Source organism: Drosophila arizonae, chromosome 5 (assembly GCF_054131065.1).
Source record: "Drosophila arizonae isolate 15081-1271.41 chromosome 5, UAZ_ARI_1.0, whole genome shotgun sequence".
Classification (NCBI taxonomy): domain Eukaryota; kingdom Metazoa; phylum Arthropoda; class Insecta; order Diptera; family Drosophilidae; genus Drosophila; species Drosophila arizonae.
Window position 1 is genome coordinate 1,943,039 of NC_142925.1, and position 24,280 is coordinate 1,967,318.

The following is a 24,280-nucleotide window of genomic DNA, read 5'->3' on the forward strand; positions in this document are numbered from 1 at the left end:
GTTTTCAATTTGAAATGTAAAACAGCTTTTGATTTAGAATTGTTTAAAATGTATTTTTATTTACTTTTTCATTTCTTTTGTAATATTCTCCATTATTCTGTGGTTAATTATGTATAATTTATATAAATGTCTGATTTTGTTGTTTTTTTTTTTCATCTTATTTTGTTCTTCATTTGCCTTGCGATTATATGTAATAACATGTTTTGTTTTTGTTTATATGAATGCATAATATAAATTGATATATAATTTAAATAGTATCGACATAACAATGGATACCTTAACCTTTTTTTGTTTTGTTGTTTTGTTAAATAAAACTCAGCTTTTTTGTATGTATATAACATAAAATACATTATATCCAAAATATTAAATGTATAAACTTTGGAAAGTTCTCTAGTTTCTCTTTAACTTCTTCCAGCTCAAAGATGTATGTATATAGGTATATATAGATTGCATACTTTATTTAATTATTATATCGTATATCAAAGTGTCTGTTTTTAAATAATTTATTGTACTGCTGAAGGAATCAGCATTTAGAATTTGATTTTATGTTTTTTGTTTTGTTTTGTTTTTCTTTTCTGCTCAACAATTTCTAAGTTCTAAGTACATAAATTTCTATTTAGTATTTTGTATGTATATTTGATTTTCCATTTGTTTAAAAAGTTTGCACAACTTCAAGTGTGCAAAAAAAAATCGCATTTAACAAAATTGAAAAACTTCTGTAGCAAAAGCAAAGTAATCCAAAAAATAATTTAGAGATTCAAGAGACTTCAAGTGTACGTATATAAGATGTTTTATAAATTATAATAAGATAGTATATAGACTAAGTTAGTCAATAAATAAATTGCTCTAGATCAAACATAAGATTTAAGTTCTTTTTTCTTTAAAAAGCTAAGCGAGAGCCTAAGTATAACTATATATAGAGTTCTATATATGTATATGCATATGCCCAGTTAGAATCCATTTAGTTATTTTGTGAATTGAGACTCCATTGTGCAAATTGCTCCTGCCATTGGCTATTCGCATTTGCCTGAAAAAATAGCAAAGAAATTAAATTATTAGAACATTTATTTGATTGGTAATACTTGACTAGGAAATATCCTGAACCCAGCCCAGAGCTGTATTCTAATAATTTTCAAATTCAACTTTTGTTCTAGATGAATTCAGATTGTGATATTATATCTGTAATTCTTTTTCCAATGGGTTCAGGATATAAAAATATATTATATATTTTGGATATCAATAATTATATAGCTACCCATAACTCTAAAGCTTTAGCATGCAATACCAAAATATAAAAGAAAGTGAAAAAAATTATATATATATCGAGTTTATATCATGTTTTACACAAGCTACATACATCAATAACATCAACAATAATACATATTTAAATATGATTGATCATATTTTGAGTGCATGTCGAAACAAAAAAGGATATTTTTTATATATATGTAAACAAAGAAGAAACTGTTTCTAGCAGGATTTCTATATCGAAATCCTTTACCTTTTCATTCCATTCGGGATTATATGTTTGGTTCTCATCGAAATCTGAAAGTGTGTGTGCAAATTGCATGAGTATCAGTTTTATATATTCCAATAACTAAGCCTAAGCTAATCAACCTTTTAGCACATGTCTTCGGTAAATTCTATAGATATTTTAGCTAAATACAGTGAAACTCTGATATGTGCCACAATGAACTGATTCGAGAGTGGAGAGTGGAATGCCAAATGAACGAACAGGAGAACGAGAGAAGGGGAGATAGAGAGAGAGAGAAGGGAGGCTGAACGAGAGAAAGAGAACTTCAGATACAGGTATTTATATATAGTATATATGAGACGACTTGAGTGCAAAATGAAGGCTAGACGCGAGACAAGGCAGACAGCGGCGTAGTCAAAAAGGGATTTCAGATAAATAACATCATTATAGAATAACTTCAGATGAAACATAATACAACTAGTCCCCTTTTTCGACTACCCCACTTCCATTGGTATATCATATTGAATGGTTTAGGTTTATTATACAGGAAATAAACTCCATTTGGAAATCCAGAAAGTTGATGCAGATGAAATTACAATCGAAATGAACGGTAAAACTAACGAGGCATTAGGCATAAGGTATATATGATTTCTATAGCATATCATTAGATACATATATATCAGATACATATATATATATATTACCTGAAGAATTGTTTTTGTCTTTTATATATTCAAACTATATTTCATAATGTAAGCGTGCATTATCAATTGCAGCTCATCGATTGTCTCACCGATCTCATGGAGGGCCGGAAACCCCGCCTCCTGATCATCGATAAACAATTCGGGATGATGACGATACGCGAGCAGACGATTCAATTCAAATTGCGCTTCATCGAGCGCTACATCCCCATCGAAGGGATCTGTATAAAGGGGCGTGGTCAACGCCGAGGCAGCGCCCTCACATTCCACATCCTCGTGCTCATTGCCAAAAATCTGCTCGTAACTCTGACAATCGCAATCGCAATCGCAATTGATGGACGAATTAGCTGCCGATTCGCGACCCTCGATGTGTCGATATTCTTCAAATTGGGTTTGTTTTGTTTACGATTGGAGTTATATATAGGTATATATAAAAAACGAAATCAAAATTAAAAAGAAAAAACTCAACTCAACATTTGCAGCATTTTTTCTTATGCCGTCTATTGGGGAAATAATCTATAAAAAAAAAACAAGAATACGAAAAGAATATGAAACAATAAAACAAACGTAAAGTAAAGAAAACTGGGTGGCAACGCTGTACGCGCAGTTCGAACTCGACGATGTTTCTTTTCGGAAAACTTACCCAAAGGCAAAATGAAACGCGTTTGCGGCAAGGAGCCGACGACGTTGTTCGATTGTCCTGGAGCAAATACAGCAAGGACAAACGCAAAAGAAAGCAACACACAGAGAACACACAGTAAAGCACAGACAGAGATAGAGATAAAGAAATAGAGGGAGAGAGAGTGTGTTTATGTGAGACAGAGATAGAGAACATTCAATCAGTGCCTAGAAGCCTGGGTGCTCGAGCCAAAATGCAGTGCCAAAAGAAAACAAACGAAAGCAGCTCTAAAAGCCAGGTGCAAATTGCAGGTGATAAAACAGGATATTCATAAGCTATATATACTATGTCATATATCAAGCAACTAGGAGCAGCAGCAGCTAAAGCAGAGCGAGAGGGCGCGACAGCGAATAGGTGTTTCGAGCAAAATATCAATTTTCGATTTGTTCGATTTTGGCTTTTCGAATTGGGAATTTCAGATGTTCTTTGGTTTTTAGGAACTGCTCAGAATTACCTGCATTTAGATCGCTGACCATCGTTGAAATGGCCGATGTTATGTTGTCGGCAGCTTCGTTGAGCTCCGCATCGGCTATTGGATTGGCATTCAATATGGGCGACGGGGCTGTGAAGCCATACAATATATATGTATATACATATATCGTGGGCATACATACATACATATATTTAAAGCGAGAGATATTTGTAGACATATTTAATATTGGGTGAACTATAATCGTATACAACTGGCATCAGAAACAAATAGGCGCGTGTCACGAAACGCTATTGAGTGTGTTATCGAAATTTTATATTTAGATCTATATTATATATACATATGTATGTGTTTACGTAAATACATAGCAAAATATTCTTTATAACGACAAGTTTTTAAAATTATCCATATTCTCTACCACAAATTATATATACTGATATCGGTTTATCGATATATTCAATGCATATCGATATGTATAGATTATTATTATTTAGAGTGGCAAGTCCATATAATTATTTATATTTTTAATTTCAAGGCAGGTTATCAATAATCGTTATCGATATACACGGTTCGACATCGATGACCTTCAATTCAAGTTATTCTACCTATTTTGAATATTTATCGATATATAGATTATTATCACTAACCATAGAACATGGTTAGTGCTTTAATCCTGCCTTATGAACTACAACAATTTATCGATAATTTTCAGAAATTGAAAGCAAATATAGCATCTTCGTGACACACAAACATACGCAGCTCAAAGGTATGTGTGTAGACAGTGGCTCAGTGAATAAGTGGGCTAGTGGATCATTTGGTCAGTGAGTATATGTGTAGGTGTATGTGTGTGGCAATTGTGAGAGAGAGAGAGATTTTAATTCCCTGTGTGTGAAGTTAACTTATATCATATCTATATATAGTGTGTGTGAGAGACAGCGAGAGAGAGACAAAGAGAGAGAACTGAGTTTAACCTAGCAATCGAATGTGTTTCAGCCAACCTAAACGAGTTGAAGAAGAACCCAGAGCCCAATATCCAGCTCCATTTAGGAGAGTAATCCCTGTAAAGCCCTTAAGGTCTAAATACTCACTTGCACTGCCATTGGCGGCAAAGGCGCTGCGCATATCGCTGCTAATCTGATTGAGCTGCTCCATTTGGCTCTGACTGAAGCTGGCGGAAGATTGATTTTGTTGCTGCTGCTGTTGTTGTTGCTGCTGTTGCTGCTGCTGCTGCAGCAACTGTTGCTGTGTGGAACGCAGCATGGGATGCTGTTGCAGCTGCTGTAGCTGTTGAGCATGCAAAGCGCTCAGGGCTCCACCACCAGCAGCCGCTGTGGCCGCACCTGCCGCCCCGCCGCCACCTGGCATCGGTGGCGATTTACCTGAGCGTGGACTCGAATTGGGCGTGGAACGTGGCGAGGCAGTCTGTTGATTCTTGAGCATGCGCATCAGACCCTCCAGCTGTTCCATCAATTGTCGCCGCGAATCCTGCAGCGCGCCCAAATGCCCCTCCAGCTCGCCCTTGCGCTGCCTCAGCGCGCGCAGCTCATTGATCAGCGCCGGATTCTCTGGCGCCATTTGCTCAGTCTCCTGCTGGCGACGCAGGCGCGCGATTTCTCGCATGATCTCCTTGTTCTTCGACTCCAGCTGCGCGATCAGCTCGCGCTGTGCACGCGAATTGTCTGTGCCAATGGGCGTGATGCTCTCCGCATTCGGCATATTCGAGGGCTACAAAAAGAAAATCAAGGTTAGCATTAAGATAAGTCCAGGTGGAGGAGTCTGCAGGGTCTCACCGCTCGATTCTCCTGGGCTAAGCGCGCTGCATAGCGTGCGATTAGACGATGCTCCTCATCATTGGCCGAGGCGGCGGCCACACGTGACATTGTCGTGTCCAGACTACGGCCGGTGGCACGCGAATCCAGCGTGCTGGAACGATCAAAGATGCCAGGATGATGGCCCGGTCCGGGACCGGGTCCATGCAAGTGACCCAACGCCGGATCGGAGAAGCCATTGTGTGAGGGCAACGGCGATGGGGGCACAATGTGCGATAGATTGAGTGTCTTTTCGGGCTGGTCGGGGAATCGTGGCAACACTTGCGTCGTCTTCTCGGGCACACAGCGAAAACTTTTGCGCAGCGAGTGTCCGATCTGTTTGCTTGGCGACTTATAGCTCGAGTACTCTTTCACCTCGTGATCGTTTTGATGGTTCAACGATGTCTTGCCATGCCAAAAGCACTCCTGGCACAATTGGTAGGCGTGGCACCGCTGACAACGATAACGGAATCCGGTAAAGTTTTCCTTGTGGCAAACAGAACAGATCGTCGGATGCACAATTGTCTCAACGGTTGCCAGCCGATGCAACAGCGGCAACCAAACGAGACACGATGGACCCGGTTCGGACATAAGTGTTGCCATGAAATCATTCACGGTGACCTTATTCTCAGCCGGAAAGATCTCCTCCTCCAGCCCATCCTTGTAATGAAATGTCGGTGATTCGTAAACGGCCGCTGGCAAAGCCAAAACCTCACGCAAAAACTCGCCCAGCTTCCAGGCGACCAGCTGGCCAGCGCCATCCGAAATCTGTGAGAAGATGTCTGATTCAGACGGGGAGAGAGAGAGAGAGAGAGAGAGGGAGAATATAAGTTCGATTTCTATAGAAAAACAAGAGCTACTCACATCTGAGCTTATCCACCAGCTTGCCCGAGCACATGGTAGCCAGCGCTACCTTAATGGAAAACACGCGTATTTTGCCAGAGTTGTCGCTGCAAGAGATTAGAGATAAGGAGATTAGGAGATTAGTTGAGTCTTCCACTTATGGCATTCCACTCCGCTCACTCACCTGCTATAGGCAGCCAGCAGCCAATTGAGCAAGAGACCCGCCTTGGAGTCCACTGGCACCTGCTGTGCCGTGGGCAGGCGCTTGTTCAAATTATGATATAGCGACGAGACCAAGGTCTCCAGTCGAGCCACGCTCACATCACTTTGCGGCTCCAGTGTGTTCAGGCCGTTCTCTCGGAATGCCTCGATCACGTTCCATATGTCCACCAAATGTAAGTTTGTCGATTTCTGTATGTAGCGCAATTTGGACGCCGTGCGGTACGACGCGAAGCGTATCGAGTCGAAGGTCTGTAGCCGCAGATCCTGCAATATAGCCACGCGAGGCTCCAGCTCCATCATGATTCAACTGAGATCAGCTCTGGAAAGAAAAGAAAGTAATATGAGAAAAGTCTGGGTGATATAGGGTTGAGATTAAGAGTGAGTGTAGCTTTAGTATAAAGAGATCGACAGGGAGAACCCCGAACCCTGCGCAGAGAAAAAACTCTTAGTCCGTTACTTACTTATTTATTTTATATATTTCATTCTCTATTTCGACCTTTAACTTTCTGCTTTCGTTTTAATCCCTAAACATTATTTAGATGATTATGACAGTAAAATAAATATAGCCACGCACTTTCAGAATTCTCATAAATTGAATCATTTTATGAACTAGTCCACACACACACACACACACATGGTATGTAGCCATACATTTATTTATGTGCGTAATGTATTTTATGGCAGCAGAAGAAGCAGAGAGAGAGAGAGAGAGAGATGTCCCGCTTACAACTTAATATGCGCCCTGTAAACATGCCCTGGGTGCTTAGAAACATGTGTACACGGAATATTTAATTAACGCATAAATAATAATGCTTAGAGTCGCATAACTGGGTCATCAGCTGGCAAAGGATGGCAGAGAAAGCGACAAAGCACAGCGTCGCGTCGCGTCGCGAACATCATCAGCTCATTCTGTTTTTTTCAGAATACCCTGTTGTTCCACTTGCAAATGATTGGAGAGGATATATTGGTTTTGTAAGAGTATATATAACACACAGTAGAAGACGTAAATGGATCTCTATATGATAGTAAGTAGGGGAAACGATCCAGTCTGTCGCAATGTCCGTAAGCCTAACCCTTCTCCTCTCTTTCTTTCTTTAACTCCAGCTCTGTCTGTGTCCGCTTACTCTTCTATTTGATCTGTCCATCTGTATATCTCACAATCTGCTCGTCTACCCGTCTGTTCATACCACTCGGAGCGTTTGTCCGTCCGTATATCCATCTTGTCTCTCTCTCACACACACAGGCCCAAATAGAGAAACTCTACCTAGTTAAAGACACTGCTCGACTTTCCCCCGTATTACAGAGTATCTGCTAGTCGTGCCTGTTCGCCTATTTCGCGCTCTTGCTGTGCCATAAACATCAGTCGCAACGCAAATGCCAAAGCGATTGGCAAAAGGAGCAGCCAGGCCAACAACAGCTGCCAGCCGCCTAACCAGGACCTCCAGCCCCCCATTCTCTAACCCACTTCCGCTGCTGTCTGCTGTTATCCTGCCAACAATGCTTATATTTTTTTTTTTACTATTTTCTCTTTTTTTATAACATATTCCATTGTCAGGAGGCAGCAGCAGCGGCAGCAGCCACAGCGTCTGTCTGGCGGAGGCAATCTCCCCAGTTGCCAGCGGAAGTGCAAGTGAGCAATCCAAAGCAGCCCCCTCAGTTCTCTTCTCCATTCATGATCCTTTACGAGCTAAAAAAAAAAAGTGAGCGCGACTACAAAGCGCGTTGATAAGCAAATTTTATTAAATCATTTGTAATCCTCTTTGCAATACCAATTAATCGAAGCGCCTAAGAGCAAGGGGAAATGAAGTCCAATTGGATGGTGAATGCTGCTCCCTCTCACTCTCTCTTTCTCTCTCCCTCTCTCTCTCGGTCTATCTGTCTGTCCCTCAGTCCCTTTCCACTGCAGTTTGTTCTGGGCCTTTGCTCCCAGTTGGGACTGCTGCACCCTTTGTGCAGCAGCGCAGCAGTTGTCGCCCCAAAGTGTCTGCCATTTATTATGTTGTTCGTGTTGTTGCTGCCTTTTTTGTGATATTCACACATCAGGCTGAGTAGCAGGATATTATCCTGCTGAATGAGTGTGCGAACATAACTCATGTTTCCCGGCCGTCAGCGACAATTCAAAACGAGCGCACAGTGAGTCAGCGATGCAATTTACATACTTTCCCATGAGCTTCCTTATGCGTTCCCCCTTTGTGGAGTTGCCTCTCTAAGCGATTCTCAAATATTCTTAGTTGAGCCACATTGTTCTCTCAGGCTCAGTGTTTATCTTATTTATTCTTCCACTCGTTCGTCTCCATTTACCTTTTATAGTTTCTCACTCTCTTGAATGCCGCCTCTCTTTGCGCTTCTCACAAAACCCAATTCATATGCTGTCAAACCACTGTGCCGCTGCTCGTCAGCTTCCAATTTGCTGTAGATGAGTGCGGCCCGAACGTGATGACGCATTCAGGATGGCGGCGGCAAGAGTCGAGATAGACAGCGCGGCACACTGAAACGTGGCGGAAATAACATGTGACAGGAGTGTGAGCAGCAGGAGCACGATGAGTAACGAAATACAAGGACATTTAAAAACAGGATTTCTCTTCATTTAAATGCCGCTGCTATCCGACTTATATATATACCATATTTGTTGAAGCGCACACAAAACCCCAGATGACAGGACATAAGGCAGGACACAGGACAGCGGACAGCTAGCCAAGGATGGCAGCCAATCTTGTTGTCCAAAGTGGAATTCAATTTCGAGTAACCTCCGCTCCCTGTAAATGAGAACCTTGATGAGGCTGAGCAATGATGACTCATATGCTCTGGCTCCTGCTTCTGCTCCTGCTCCAGCTTCTGCTCCTTGTGCTGGACTCTAAGCGAAATGGAGCGACAAGAGCTGCCAGGACAAACGTTTGTACATTTATATAAATATGCACATACCGTTTGCCCGCACAGATGTGGGCCAGCTAAATAACATGGAGACATGTATAGATATATACATAGATATATACATATATATGGCTGCCTGCATCTTGCCCAAACCGTACGAAGGACGCGCCGCTCTGAGCTGTGTAAACATTTGCGCACAAAAGTATGCAGCGAGTCCTGCCTGAATTATTCGAGTTTGGCAACGAGGCTATGAAGACGCATTGCAGCTGCAGAGGGGGCAGCAGTTGAAGGAGGCAAACGAGTAGCTGCAGCAGGGGAGACGCATGCGATTGTGCTTGCCCCAAAGCGACGACATTCAACATTTGTCTCTTTCGCTCTTTCTCTCTCTCTCTCTCCTTATGTGTGCGTGTGCTTCAAGTGGCCTAGACAGTGGTTCAATCGGGTCGAAACAGTGGATGGAATGAGGATATAAACACTTAAAAACTTGAACGGAAAGTGGAAAATACATTGTTAAAGGTATATATATAAATTATGATAATATTATCATAAATTATGAATATATAAATATATTATTAGACATTATGACTATATCTGATATCTTCCATTTTGTTTTCCCATGTCCAATATCCGATGTACTATGTCCCATATCCCTTGTCCCATATCCCATATCCCATATCCCATATCCCATATCCCATATCCCATATCCCATATCCCATATCCCATATCCCATATCCCATATCCCATATCCCATATCCCATATCCCATATCCCATAGCCCTTGTTTCATGCTCTATGTTACACCTTCGCCTAAAACTATCTTATATCCCTCATATCCATTTGCCTTCTCCTATCTCCTATCTCCTATCTCCTCTCATCTATCTCCCATCTCCCATCTCTGATGTGTTATAGTTTCCATTTTGTTGCTCTGCCCCACTGTGCAGCAATCTGTTTGGTGCCTGTCCTGCCTGCCTGCAGCTTGTCGAGCTGAACTGAGTTTTGGGGTCGCCCACAAGGCTGACCACCGTTCGCTTGTTTGTTCGTTGGCATTTTGTATCATCAGCCCCCGAGATTTTGGGCCAACAGAAAAATGCTTCGGGAAAGCGTTAACACATTTTTCATGGAATTGCAAATGGCTAAACGTTTGGATTGCAGCAAATGCTGCAGTTAAAGTTTAGCTCAGTCCGGCTCAGTTCGGTTCCTGTTATACATTTCATATTCATGGCGCAGTTCGAGTCGAGTTGGTTGCTTAACAACCACAGCGTAAATATTGTAGAACATGAATAAATATAAATAAACATGAATTACGCGTGTTTCCCTCAATGTTTAATGGAAAACTTATCCCATGCAAAGTTTTCTGCGCTGCGTCACAAAACTTTGATTAAAGCAAATGCTGAAACTTTGCTCATCATCAAATGCCAGCTGCATGTTGAACATGAACGAGCCACACAATCGGGTCAGATATCGAGGAGGGCTACGGGGCAACTATATGTCACAGGACAGGGCGTATATAGGTCAAAGCAAGGTTCCCTAATGAATGTCATGAGTGCGACGACAACAGCTCAAATAGCAAATAGTTAAGAAAATAGTTAAAAGCAATTTCCCACACGTTGAAAAAGCGAAGAAATACTGAAAGAGGGCATATTAGCTGAGTGATAAACTATGTAAGATATATGGGAAAGCTATAAAGAGTAAATTTATTGTTGATTATAAAAATATAATATCTCATTTCCAATTGGCATATCTCGAGACTTCTAAGTCATAAAGGTATAATATGAGAATTTTGATAAGTTGAATACCCATTCTTTGCTTAGCCATAAATAAACTGCTATAGGTGATATAAATCGATAGGTATTAGCCAGACAACCGAGGCAAAGACACTAAGTTTGGTAGGTTCTATAGGCCCTATAAAGGCATAGGACTTCCGATGTATCACTTTTCAGATACCTCTTTCTCTATATTATAGCTATTGCATTCTATAATAGCTATAATATAGAGAGAAGGGCTATAGGCGCACTCATCCATCACCCGCTAGACCTCAACTCTGTTTCCCTTTCTATTCACATTATGCAACACTCACAGCAAACAGAAAAGACCCAGGTGAACTGAACTTAAGCTACTTATGGCATAACTTTTCCTTCCAGCTTTCTTCTTGATGCTCAATTTACGCCAAGGAAGAAGTGCAGAAAGCAATGGAAGCAGAGCGAGAGCAAGAAAGGAAGGAGCAAAACTTGCAGTTGCCAGTGATGAAAGGCAACTCGGCAAAAACGTTCTTAAGCGCCGGGCACACAGCAAACAAGGATCCCGGGCACTTTCAAAAGATTTACCAAAATAAAACACAGAAAGAAAAAACTTTGCGACAGCTAAAACAAAAGAGAGTGAGAAGAGGAAGGTGTTGGTATATTTCCGTAACGAAATCCTGCTGAAAGTCCCAACTGCCTGCTGCAGTTCGCGTGCCTTGTCAAATCAAAGACAACAACAACAACTGCTTTGATAACTGACACATAATGCAGAACTCTGCATTTCGAATTCCAGACAAGTCCGTCGAGGGGAAATCGTTCCGTTTTATTTCGTGTTAATTCACCTTTTTTCCATTCGGGCATGAAAAATGCGACCACAGCAAACAGGAACAGAAGAACAAACGGCATGAAATATGCTATAGATAAGAGTTAGTTCAAGTTAAAGTTGAGCGTGATTGTATCGGAGTTTAGATACCCTAGATAAGGCATTTATGAGTTGTCTTTTGGATATAGTAAGTAATTGGAGGAAGTAATTAGCTCTTTAAGGGATTTTCTTGGATGCAAAGATATACAAAGAGAGAGAAAGAGGGCGAGTGAGAGAGAGTTGAGTTAAACAAAGAGGAAGAATTATTTGAAAATAATCATGTGCACTTATCGATATATATCGATTATAGAAGGACACTTTCTTTCTCCCCTCCTTTCCACTTTCTTATATATTCTTAGCATACCCCAGCAACTCTCAAACATCTAGGGTATTAACAGCAACAGCAGCTACACGAAACAACAATCAACATTGCATGTCAAGCTGGAATGATAATCTAAAATCGGCAAGCCGTACAATAACCTTTTGTCTCGTTTCTCTTGGTCGAAGCCAGCTGAAATTTTCAGCTGCAGATGGAGCTACAGCCAAGGCAACAGGAAAATAGCTTTTCATCTGACGAAAACCAATTGCATTTGATTGAGAAAGAAAAACAGACTGTGAAAATTGTGCAAAACTCTTTAGATGCTGCTAGAGAAACCTTTTTAAAGCAGGTAAGCACGAGAACTAATTGATTGAAAATGGGGGGCGTGGCAGCGCCGCAAGTGCTTAATTATGAGAAGCCAAAATGAAATTAGTTCATGAACAGCAACAAAAACCAGCACAACAACAAGAGGAAGAGCAGCAGCAGCAGAAGAAAAAGTAGGAAGTGAGCACAAAGTTTAGCAAGAGAGAGAGAGAGAGAGAGAGAGACAGAGAAAAGGCAGGAAGGCAAAGCGAGGAAGCTGATGGAATAGGCACGCAGGCAGGAGCACAGAACAGGAAGGTGGACCAGGCAGCAACAACAACTGGAAGCAGGAAATGCTGTGCCAGTTAGAGATGCCAAAGCACGTCATCGTCCTCCATCACAACACATCAAGTGCACAGACCACCACCACCACCACCGCCAGCACCGCCACCACATCGCCCTCCGGTATGAAACAGGCGGTTCTGTAATTATGCAGAGAAATGGGAACATCACCAAGGGACGGACAGCTGCCGCGTGGAGGGCGTCGAGGGGGCGCGGAGCTGGCTTCGTGCTACTTAGAGTGCAAGTTAACTCTGGCGTTTGGATAATGGAAAATGCGCATTCCATTCCGTCAGCTGCACCCACAAAAAGTACCATTAGAGACGAGCCGTGCACACGACCAAGGATTAACCGAGTGTTGCTCAAGTGGACCGACAGAGGGCGCTTTATACATAGTATACATATAGACTCTATATAAGGTATTCTTTTGCGGCTTGAACACTTCAAAGTGTGCATAAAACAGCGCATTAAATCAACCAAACAGATTTTGTTATAACAACATCATGAAAAAAGAGAAAAAGGATTTATGGTGTAAGCAAAACATAAGGCAAAAATTAAAAGTCCATTAAAACATACAACAGATTCTTAAAATCTCGTTATAGCTTAGCATGGACTTAGAGACTTTTTAAAAATGAATATATATGATATTCCCTCAGAGTTACAGTTGACATTGAGCAACAGAAATAAAGTTTCATAATGCTTAATCACTTATTTATGAAGCATACCTCTATTAAAATCCCTACATTAGAATTAAAATCAAAACCTATATTTTTAATGTTGATTCTACAATTTCATATTATTTAAAATATTTTATAGATTTTTAGTCTTCATGTATTGATATTTTGTATTTCATTTCTGTTAAATTAAAATCTATTTACTTTATAATTTTTCCCTATTTTCAAGCTCTATTCCCACCTTTCAGTTACATTTCATTTTACAATTTTCACTCGTACCGCTATTAAACAGTACCATATTTCATTATAGCTTTCCACCTGCTGCTGCCCTTTCCTGCTGATTGACTCGCGTTAATGTGTCGCAACGAGTGAGCCAGGTTGATTTAGAGGTTGACACCTGCTCGAAAAACAGCTCGCTTAACGCCCACACACAAATCACTCAAAGTCTGGGCTCAGTTACAAATTATTCATAATATGCAAATGCAAATGCCAAGCAAGTGACGTCAGTGTAAATGTATATATAATTACTATATAAGTGCAATCCATCTACAGATATCTGTATCTGCATCTGTATCTACATCTATAGCCATATAGAGACATCTAACTAAGGTGTGACAAGTTCTCAAATAAACAACAAATTTTTCAAAATAATCAAGAAAGAAAAGCAAATAAGTATTGTGCAGCTGGGTGAAATCGACTGCAGCATACGCGCTCATAGTTCAAAACTCTAAAAGGCGATATACTCATATGTGCGAAATATGAATTTATATATCAATATATATATTTAGTTGAGTTTCAAACTTGTCTAGAAGAGAGAGGGATAGAGACAGAGAAAGAAAGAGAAGAAGCAGAGCTTATCAAATCTTTATCCATACGAAAATCCGAGTATTATAAAGATACCCATCCCTTAAGTCACATAAGCAATACCCCATCCCATTCATTTACTTATTCTATATGCATATACCCATATAGACACACGAAAGTCCCCAACTTCGATAGAGCTCTACAGCTTTAATAGATATACTAATACCCAATTTTCACACCTTCAGTGGGCGTATTCCACAGCTCAACGCTTCACGAGTCAAAGGTCAAATGTCAAGCACCGCTAATCTATGTGCATTACACAAATGCCAATATACCCAGAGCACTTAATGAACAAGTATATTAATTAAATCTATTAGCTTTACCGATCAGCATTGATCAGCATTTTAAAATTAGCCCACTTGAATAATTATTTGAGTTCTCAAATATTTGTTAATACTATAATAATTGTTGTTATTGTTGTTGTTGCTGCTGTTAGTATTCGTCACGCCTATTTTTATATGAATATATGTATTACAATCGGATGACACGTACTACGTGCTAAATAGCTAAAAAGAAAAAAAGTTCACATTTCGCTTCATGCTAAAACCTGATATTATAGCAGTTTACATTAAACTACAAAGCTTAAAGAAAATAAAATAAGTATTATTTTGTTAAAATATATTTTAGTTAAGTTCTTCACGTATTAGTCTAAAGTTCTCTTTTGCTTGTAAATCACAGTTGATGCAATTCTCTCTATATATATCCATTACGTTTCTTCGGAAGAAACTATATAATTAATAAATCTTAAGCTTAAGTATTCAATTTGTTCATATATAACAAGTTTTTCTTTAATATTATGATTTATAAGTCTTTACCCTATCAAAAAAATATCTAAAATAATTCTATGACTAGCCAGACACTTTTGAGAGAGAAAAAAATAGATTATCATAAAGTTGACTCAGCATAAATCAGGAAATAAAACAATATATGACATATATGCTTATACATGAAAGCGAAAGGGGAGTATATAGGTGTTAACTAAAGGAACTTATATTTATTTATAATACTCTAAATGTTTAAATACTAATTATTTATTTCTGAGCAAGCATCCTGCAGTCAGTCACAGATCAAATCTTATATCTTCTTTGTAACCTACAGCTATTTCTTGCCATTGATTTTCCTTTGATCTGAGTCCTAATTGATTTTCTTTATTATGTTACATCCCTCATATGTAAATTGAATTTGCTAAGCCAAAGCTAATTGTTTAAACAAGTCGAAAATTGTTCGGCCAACCTCAATGGCAAAGCATGCAAAAGCATTTTGCAACAATACTCTAAAAAAAAAAAAAAAAACAAGTGAAAATTTGCAAATAATTTTACATGGATACCATGTAAATTTAGAAAGTGTTTGAAGTGAGAAAATCAATGGATGTAGTGAGGCACACACAGAGGGAAAACCATAGGAATTGGGGTGAACCATCTGGAGGTGCTTTAAATTATATTTTGGAAGGCAGACTTTATATAAAATTTATATAAAATCAATAGTATTCAATCGAAATTCAAACTATGCTTTATAGCATATGTAGAGCTATGAGTGTTATCTATAAAATTGTATATCAATTGCTCAATAAATCAAATATTTTATCAGCAACACAGGCTTTCAAAGAAATGAATAAAAAAGGCAATGAAGAAATTATTTTAAAGTTTTGGTTGTTTATAGTAGATATATAAATATATATATAAATATATATGTACTACATATACCAAACAAATATGTCTAATCTTTTGACTACGTATATCTTATCTATTGGTAACAATAATTGATAATCAATTATTGGATATTTAATAATCAAACACACTCAAACTAAGTTCTTATCAAAGTGTCAGCAGTGCTCGACTAGGAAATGTGAATGTTACTTAAATATAGTAAGCTATTAGCTGTCTGAGTAAACTTTATGGTGATCTATATACCTAGTTAAGTGACTAACAATTTGTAATCAAATCGATCTATATATGAAGCCAAAAGCCTCCAGCTCTTAATTGTGCCGAGATGAATAGCTGGTAATAATAATAATAGCTGGGGTAATAGTACTGCTGAAACAATATACCCCAGATGCACATTTGCAATGTATTTAGGGTATGGAAAAACCACAGAAATGTGCGATTGTTTTTGACTTTTGTGGAGCAAATAACTCGCGGCGCTACATAAACAGCTAAAGCTTACAAACGTACAATATATATGTGTATAATAAATGTCCATATGTACATATATATAGGTTTATGCTCTATATATATTTATATGAAGTTGAGAACTGCAATCGCAGACAGCGTCCCACGCGCTGACGAGTGCCAAGTGGCTTGCGACATGGAAGACAAGACACAATATATATGTATGTGTGCGCTATATACATCATATACATGCATATATATCTATATATTTATATAAATTTCTTTTACATTTTATACTGAAAAGCGTGGGCCGCTTTTCTCATTTGACGTTACATTAGGAAAGCCCCCAGCTCAACTGTGAACAGAAATGTTGTTGTTGCTGCTGTCGTTGTTGTTATTGTTGCTGCTGTTGCTTTGTCGACGCGATTTATCAAGTCGCGAATGATAAGAATCTGCAGCAGCCGATAAGAAACTAAATTTAGCAGGCAATAAAAGCGAAAAAGAAAAACGCTGAAAATTGCATAATTCCGCCGAATAAAAGCTATTTTCTCTTTAAGGGCTTGTCAACTGAGCCACAGAGGCGTGGCAAAGGTGTTGCCACAAATCAGGTGATTGCGACAGTCAACACAAAATCGAATCAATGCGGGCTGGAATGTGACAATGGAGAAGAAGACGAAAGAAGAGGCAAAAGAAGCAGCAGTTGAAGAAGCAAAGCTAAGCGAATGGGGCGTTACGACTGAGCGCCAGTTAAATTGAAAAAGGGAAAAACATAGTGACTATTCACATACCCTAAACGAACAATAAAAGGAGAGATTAAGTGGCTAAGCTGATTCTTGCTATATGAGAAAGAATGATGGATATAAAGCTTGAATGCACACTGCATTATACCCCAAATGAATTAAAAATAGGCGGTATAGCCCAAGTCATTTATATATAATATTCTTATATAAGAAACAATATGCCCTACATAGACCAAATAATACCCTAAATATATAATTCGTCAAAGCTGACTCATTCCTTACAGAGAACTAGGGTATGATGACATTTATATACCCTAACAGACGCCCAAAGAAGGAATATAGGTTAAGATAGAGAAAGCTGGTATTTTCACCAACCGGGAAGACATTAATCTATTAGCTTCCATAGTGAGTATAGCTATTCAAGCTTAAATTTGCAATGTCTTTTGCCTTCGATGTCTTCTTCTCTGCCTCACAGGCCTCGTAACAAATTCATAATACTTTTCAAGAAGGGCAAGCCGAATTCCTGCATATTTGATTACCAATGCCTGCAGTTTGTATACCCTGTAAGCAGCGTGAAGTAGAGAGTATACAAGATTCTTCTTGAAGCTAGATAGATTGTGTATATGCTATCTAATAATACTTGAAAATTAATGAGTCATAAAAATAAAAGTGGCAAAAAAAAATATTTATTTAATTTTTATTTAATTATTATTATTTATTTCCTATGCTAAAATTTAATTTAAAACAATCTTACTTAAGTGTTTGTTTCTTTTTTGTGTTAGCCCAAAAATCGCTCAACCATTTTCATTCCAAATGCTTCAGTTATTTATACAGAGCATCTGGCAGTCGCCTACAGCCGTTGTCGCCCTTTTTCGCAAACCTCAACATTCTGTCGTGTTTTTTGCATAAATGCATAATGGGATTTAAAATGCGACTGTCAGACTTGACAAACAGAAAGTGCAATATGCATATATATTTATATATACATACATATATCTCCCAGATATATATGTACATATATATCTGCCCATGTCAAGAGCAAAAGCCAATCAATACGCATTAAATGCAAGGTTGTTTCTGTTCTGTTATGCATAACTGTTAGCCCAATTACAGTTATTTAATTCAATTACCTGTCGAGAATTATTTGCAATTCGCATTTGGCAGGCAAACAGACAGCATAAAGGAAATCGGTTTGCGATTTAAACCGGAAAAGCTCATTTTGTAAACATTATTAGATTATAAACAAACCAAAACAAAGCGTAGCAGAGCAAGAAGAAGAAAATTGTTTATGACTTAAGCTTTATGCATTGTTTACAGAACCGATCGATTTATCTTTAGCGTGTTTGCTGTAAAAACATCTGTGCAAACATTTATCAAATCTTTGAAAATATTTCACCAGCTAATTAAGGCAAAGGTAATTTTAGGTAATTCAAATCCTAATAAAAATTCAATTGGCAGGCAATTGTTTAAAAGAAGTTTCTTAGATCTCCAATTATTGTAGAAGAAGGAAAAGAGACAAAACTCGATAAGAGAAAGAGAGAAAAGCAGAAAAGGGAAGCGAATGGAAGTCAACAATAATGGGGAGTTTAAAGAACAGAAAAGATAAGTAGAAACGACAAAGAGGAAATGTAGAAAAGAGAGAACAAAGTAGAAGCGTTAAAAGAATAGAATAGAATAGCTCCGGAGGAATAAAAGAATTCAAGTATATAGAGAAGAGAAGTACTACAAATTGAGATACGAAATATATATAAGCCGTGTATGATGAGTTATTTCATGAACTTCTACTTAATGGAAAATATTTTTTTATTAAAGAACTTTTCTCCTCACACAAAAACCTGCACATATAGTACAACATGAAAGTATAACCATTCCAGTCTAACTCAATCAACATCTTACCGCTGTCAGAGCACCCAACCAACTGTCAACATGTTGTCAACTAATTGAAGTTTGATATGAAATAGAAGAAAGTCAGCCCGCCTGTGCACAGCTGACCGCAATACTGTCTTCTGATCTAGTTCACAGATGTATAAACAAACCAAAGAAGAGGCAGAAGAAGAAGAAGTGCCGACAAAGCGCAACTGGCAAAACAAACTTCGGAAAATTGTGCATTTGGAAATCTGGCCAAGAGGCAACTAAGTACCAAGAATAAATAAAAAATAAAATGTAAAGAACATGCTCCACATATTTCTTGTGCCTTGTGACACGTTGGGGGTGCGACGCGTCGCGGCGGTAGGGTTATGCTAAGGTGGGCGTGGCAGGCAGAAAATGTTAGTGCAGTTCGGTTCAGTAGCTCGGTGGAAAGCTAAATGAGGCGTGACATAGAAAATGAAGCGCAGGCCGCACGCACGCACCCACACACACACAAACACACACTTGGTAATTGGGAGCGCACCCACAACAACAACAACTGAGGGCAACAACAACCATAATAATAAACAAACGCTGAAGCGCCAAGCCATTGTGCTTAAAAACAAAGAGTCCGTGAAAATTCAAGACAAAAGCATGAAATTTATTTATGCGGTGGAAAAATTGAAAAATCTCATGAAAAGCTTAAAAAGCAAGGAGACGAAGAAGAAGATTGGCCAACAGGCGAAGTCGCCAAAAACAAACGAAAGCCCAATGGCCATAGACAAAAAGGTGGAGAGATGACACTAGACTGAGGAAGAGAGACAGTAAGAGGGAGGGAGAGGGACTGAGTTAAACATAAGCTGTAGAGCTGTGGTTAAATAAATGCCTGACAATGAAAATACCCTGTGGAGGCGCTAAATTAACTCAATTTAACTGCATTTCTGAAAGATAAACTTTAAAGTGACCAGCTAGTAAAATACCCTAAGTTTATGTATCTATATGCAAACTTGAAAAAAAAAAAAACAGAAAAATAAACCATTTTTAAAGTATATTAAATTATCTATATATTTATAAATACTATTAAACATTAATCTGATGCTAGCTATGCAAAAGAATATTTGTTGTATTTATACATATTTCTAATCTAAAATTCTTAGCTATTCTTCAGATATCACACAGCAAATATTCTTGAATATTATCTGAAATTCATTTCACATCAGATTATGTAATTCATATTTACTATATCTATCAATTATTAAAATTCTAAGCACTTGTCAGATACCTTTGTACATTTTACATATACTCCATACTGAACACATTCAATGTGCACAGGGTATAATAGAATGGGGGCCAAAGGGTCAAACAATTAACCCTTTTTTCGTAGTAGACGAGGCTGAGCCAGGCGCTAGGGCAATTCAACAATTGCTTTGAAGTTGCTTTTATGTTGTGCCTGGCTTGGTTGGGTCGCTCAGACTGAGTGCTGAGTTGTTGTTTTTGTTGCTTTTGGCTAGAGGTGTTGGCAGTTTCAATTGAAATATGGCTTTAATTAGTTTATAGAGAAGAGCGAGCAATGCAATAAAATTAATCGCTTATGCCGTAACCGTATTTAAGCCACAACCCCCTCCCGCTCCCACTCTTTCTCCTTGCCTCACTCTCTCTAGCTCTGCTGCCTCTTTGTGAGTGGTCTCAATTCCCAGAGAATCAATCATGTATAGCGAAGCGTACCTGATGCCATTAAAGCTGACTTAACCAGATTGTCAGCTACTCAAGCGGAAAGCCACTGCTTTGCTATTTTAGCGATATATATATATAATGCTGATGTTTATGTATAAAGATAAACTCAATTGCATTAAAGCTGCTTGTTTCATTTCCTTTTCTAGTTACTATTTGCAGAAATTACAGTTTCTCAAACAATTTGTTAAACTTTAAGGATATCAAGGACTTAAAAACAGAAATTTAATCGAAATTATTGTAGAAAATATTTGATAATTTATCTAAACCTTTATATTTATATAGACAAAGCTTAAATATCATCTTTACGCCCATTTTAATTATATTATCACACTTGCTGCTCAGAATATGCAAATCATTCAATAACAATTTTGAGCTGAAAGTGAAATTTTTCATTATCAATTCACAGCACAAGGCGTTTGAGTAGCGCGCAAGAGAGAGAGTGAGATAGCGGCAGGGCAGCACCACACGGACTACTAATACGCATAAACATACAGCAAATGATCTGCATAGGTATTCGCATAAAAAGCTTAGTCAACTTGGTACGACTCGGCTCCGTTTGGGCTCAGCTTAAGCTCAGCTGCGGGTGCTGCTGCGGCTTAGGCAGAGTGTGATAGAAAGAGAGAAGAGCGTATAAATAGCTCTAGACTACCAACCAACACATATGCGAAAGCATTGAACGAATTGCAGAGCTCTTGTTATAATAACTCAGCTTGATCCGAAACGGCTCGGCTTTACCGCTGCCTTTGCCTCGGGCTCTGCCAATGCCCTATGCCCTGTGCGCTCTCATACACAAATTGAGAGAGTAGAGAATGCACTAATACAAATACAATACAATTACAGCAACTGGATCGCAAAGCTATTGGCTAAACAGGAGCTCGGCTTCAGCTTATTCGGCAAGGCTTGACTCGGTTCATTTAGGCTCGGCTCGTTTGACTCTGGTTCGGCTGTGACTTTGTCTCTGCTTTGATTCTGCCTCTGCCCTCTGCCATGCTCTCTCTGACCGGCAGCTTACACACATAAAAGAGTGTACAAACACAAATAGAATTACATCAACTGGATCACAAAGCTGTGAACTCAGCTTGACTGGGTTCGGCTAGGCTCGACTCGGCTCGTGTAGACTCGACTCGCCTCGGCTATGACTCTGACTTTGATTCTGATTTGGGCTCTGCTTCTGCCTATTGTCTCTGCTGCTGCTGCTGCTGCTGGGCTAGACACCTGCTTGAATATTAACGAGATCTGACTCGACCCATGTCTGCCTATGTGGTCGATTAGCGGGCATAGCACCCAGTGGAAGAAGAAACAGCATAAAGAGCAGCAGACACCATAGCTACCGCTTGGCATTCGCTCCCACCGGTTAGTGGGATGGGTCGCTGTCGCAGCCGCAGCCGCAGCAGCAGAAGCAGCCGCAGTCGCCGTTTTTCAAATGCTAAAATTGGCGATTAGTCAAAATGATGTCACCGAGTTATTTTGATTGTTTTTTTTTTTTTTTTTTTTATATACATACGTATTTATTTATTTATTTATTTTGCTTTGCTTTCGTTTATTTATTTATTATTTTTTCAATGCTTTTTGGCATGACTGTTCGAATCAGAGTGTCATCAATTTGTTCATTGATTAACTTCACGAAGTTCTCAACTATCAAAAGAGAGTTGGGATAATATGGATTATTATGTATGAAAGTAAAGTTGTGATTAACTGATTAGGTTTTAGGTATAGAAACATATGTATGTATTATTTATGATACCATCATCTTTATATGTTTATATATATTATAAAGAAAACAATTCAAGACTAAATTACTTTTTTGGCTGATGTAAGAATCGAAGAACAGATCATCATCTACCTATATAGGGTATGCTATGATTTCATACCAATTAATAGAAAATAAAAGCAAATTGGAACTGTATTTAATGTACGTACGGTAAACGGTGAGTAAGAGCTTTTGTCAGAGCTGTTTTTAGCGCAAAGCTGAACACAATGTCTTTGTTATAATTAATTTAGCTTTCGAATTCTGGAATTCACGAAATCTCGAAGATTCTAAAAGATTTGTCTATAAATTGGAGCTACTATAATATAAAATGGTTTTACTTTAAAGAAGTAAAATACTTCCTAAATTTGTTGTATTTTACAATTATAAAATTTTAGTAAAAATAGAATTTATGGTTTACAAGCATAAATAACTTCCAATTATTAACTTTTATTATTGTTATTATTTTTTACTAACTATTTCTAAAATTTTTATTTTTAATTTGATATTTTTTAACTTTTAATTTAAATATTTTAAATTAATTTAATTTAAATTTCAAAACATTGCATGCCCTGAATTATAATTCTGAGCATATCTGATCTAATGCACTGGAGGCAAACAAAAATTATTTAAGAAAAAAACTAAAGCAAACAACAAATGACAACAGCTAAAAAAAAATGGCCATAAAAAACTCATTTAATTGCAAAATACCTCAAAAATAGATTAAAAACAAAAAATAAAATTAGGGGGAAGCAAATGGTGCGAGAGAAGGGGAATTAGCGATGCATGCAAATGAATTGAATGAATTGCAAGCGTTTGATTTACAGTAACAGAAAACAAATAAAGCACAATAAAAACCAAAACAACCACAAAAATGTGTAAACGAGCTCTTAATATGCGGAGACAGGGAAAGCCGAGAGGAGGTAGACTGTCACACACATTTTAGATCGAGCGAGAAGGTGAGGAGAGCAGAGGTTGAGTGTGTGGGACACTTTACCTCCTGCTTGCCCCCTTTTTCGCACAAGAGTAAAAGGCTTTTCCTCACGCCCCACTCCCCTCGACAAAAGCGCCCAAAGGAGGACGGGGAAGGGTGCCAGCTGCTACGTTGCGATGCATCGCATCGTGTTTTTATGAATGAAACAAATTTGCGAAGCGTTTGTTAAAAAGAAAAACACAATTTGTGTGGCGTTTGAAATGCAATTTGTTTACCTTTTTTGTTTTATTTTTGTAATTGGCTACTTGGCTGTTGGCTGTTGGCTGTTGGCTGGCGTTGACTATGCGTCACTTTTGACCTGTGACAGTTTGTTCGAGTTTTGCACTTTTGCCCTTTGGTAGCACTAAAGTACCGTTGAATATTGAGCTGCGACAGCTCTGCTTAACGGTTGTTTTCTTTTTAATTGAATTTTTTCACCTGCTTCGCCCTTTAGCACTCTGGAGATTGCTGACTTTGGGCTTGCGAAATATGTTGACAGACAGATATACAACAACTTCTGTTTCTCTGTTATTCGGGCTATCTTCGACTTCGCTTTTACGCTGCCCGAGACGCACATACACAAACGCACGCACGCACACACATAAACAATAAAACGCACACACACTCGCGGGAGCCCAACAAACACAGCTTCGTAAGCTGGCTGAGTTTTTAAAATAATTTTTATTTGCACTTGTGTTTGTGTATGAATAACAGTAGTTTAGCACACACGAACGTTTCGTTCTTTATGAATGAAGTAAATATATTAGTTGGCTGCTGAGGACTTTTTATGTTATTAACAATAATTTTGTTTACGCAGCGGCTAAATACACGACGCCCGCTACTGCACTTGACTCTACTTTCAACCACCGACTGGCCAATGTGACCAGCGCGAGAGATGCGCCAGAATCTAGCAACAGTTCACATCGAATACAGCCAGAGCGTTAGCGCCAAAAATACCAAATACCATTACTTCAAAACAAATACCAATTGTGCCGGCTACTGC

General features: G+C 38.6%; 1 protein-coding gene across 7 annotated transcripts; it reads right to left on the reverse strand.

The window, feature by feature from the left end:
• Nucleotides 1-26: 26 nt before the first annotated feature.
• Nucleotides 27-24,170, reverse strand: Dyb (Dystrobrevin). Of its 7 annotated transcripts, none has more exons than XR_016270620.1 (10): nt 23,514-24,170; nt 6,120-6,476; nt 5,957-6,042; nt 5,075-5,874; nt 4,373-5,009; nt 3,309-3,416; nt 2,819-2,875; nt 2,179-2,555; nt 1,502-1,545; nt 27-1,027 (listed from the first exon to the last, which is right to left on the reverse strand). XR_016270620.1 is itself a non-coding variant. In XM_089472004.1 (10 exons), the coding sequence occupies exons 2-10, from the start codon at nt 6,455-6,457 to the stop codon at nt 962-964; spliced, it is 2,424 nt and encodes an 807-aa protein (XP_089328130.1). In that variant the 5' UTR covers nt 6,458-6,476; nt 23,514-24,170; the 3' UTR covers nt 27-961. The 7 variants fall into 7 exon arrangements, 5 of the variants coding, with proteins under 5 accessions (XP_089328130.1, XP_017868122.1, XP_017868125.1 ...); XR_016270621.1 differs by lacking the exon at nt 23,514-24,170 and adding an exon at nt 6,619-6,641; XM_089472004.1 differs by having other exon boundaries at nt 2,268-2,555.
• Between the last annotated feature and the right edge of the window lie 110 nt (nt 24,171-24,280).

What these genes read in the sequence shown, in the direction of transcription:
- Dyb (XM_089472004.1), bottom strand. Translation starts at nt 6,457, where the DNA reads ATGATGGAGCTGGAGCCTCGCGTGGCTATATTGCAGGATCTGCGGCTA. An exon ending in CTGCTGGCTGCCTATAGCAG is followed by an intron (nt 6,043 to 6,119) that starts GTGAGTGAGCGG and finishes AATCTCTTGCAG; the next exon opens with CGACAACTCTGGCAAAATAC. An exon ending in ATCCCGAATGGAATGAAAAG is followed by an intron (nt 1,028 to 1,501) that starts GTAAAGGATTTC and finishes CTATTTTTTCAG; the next exon opens with GCAAATGCGAATAGCCAATG.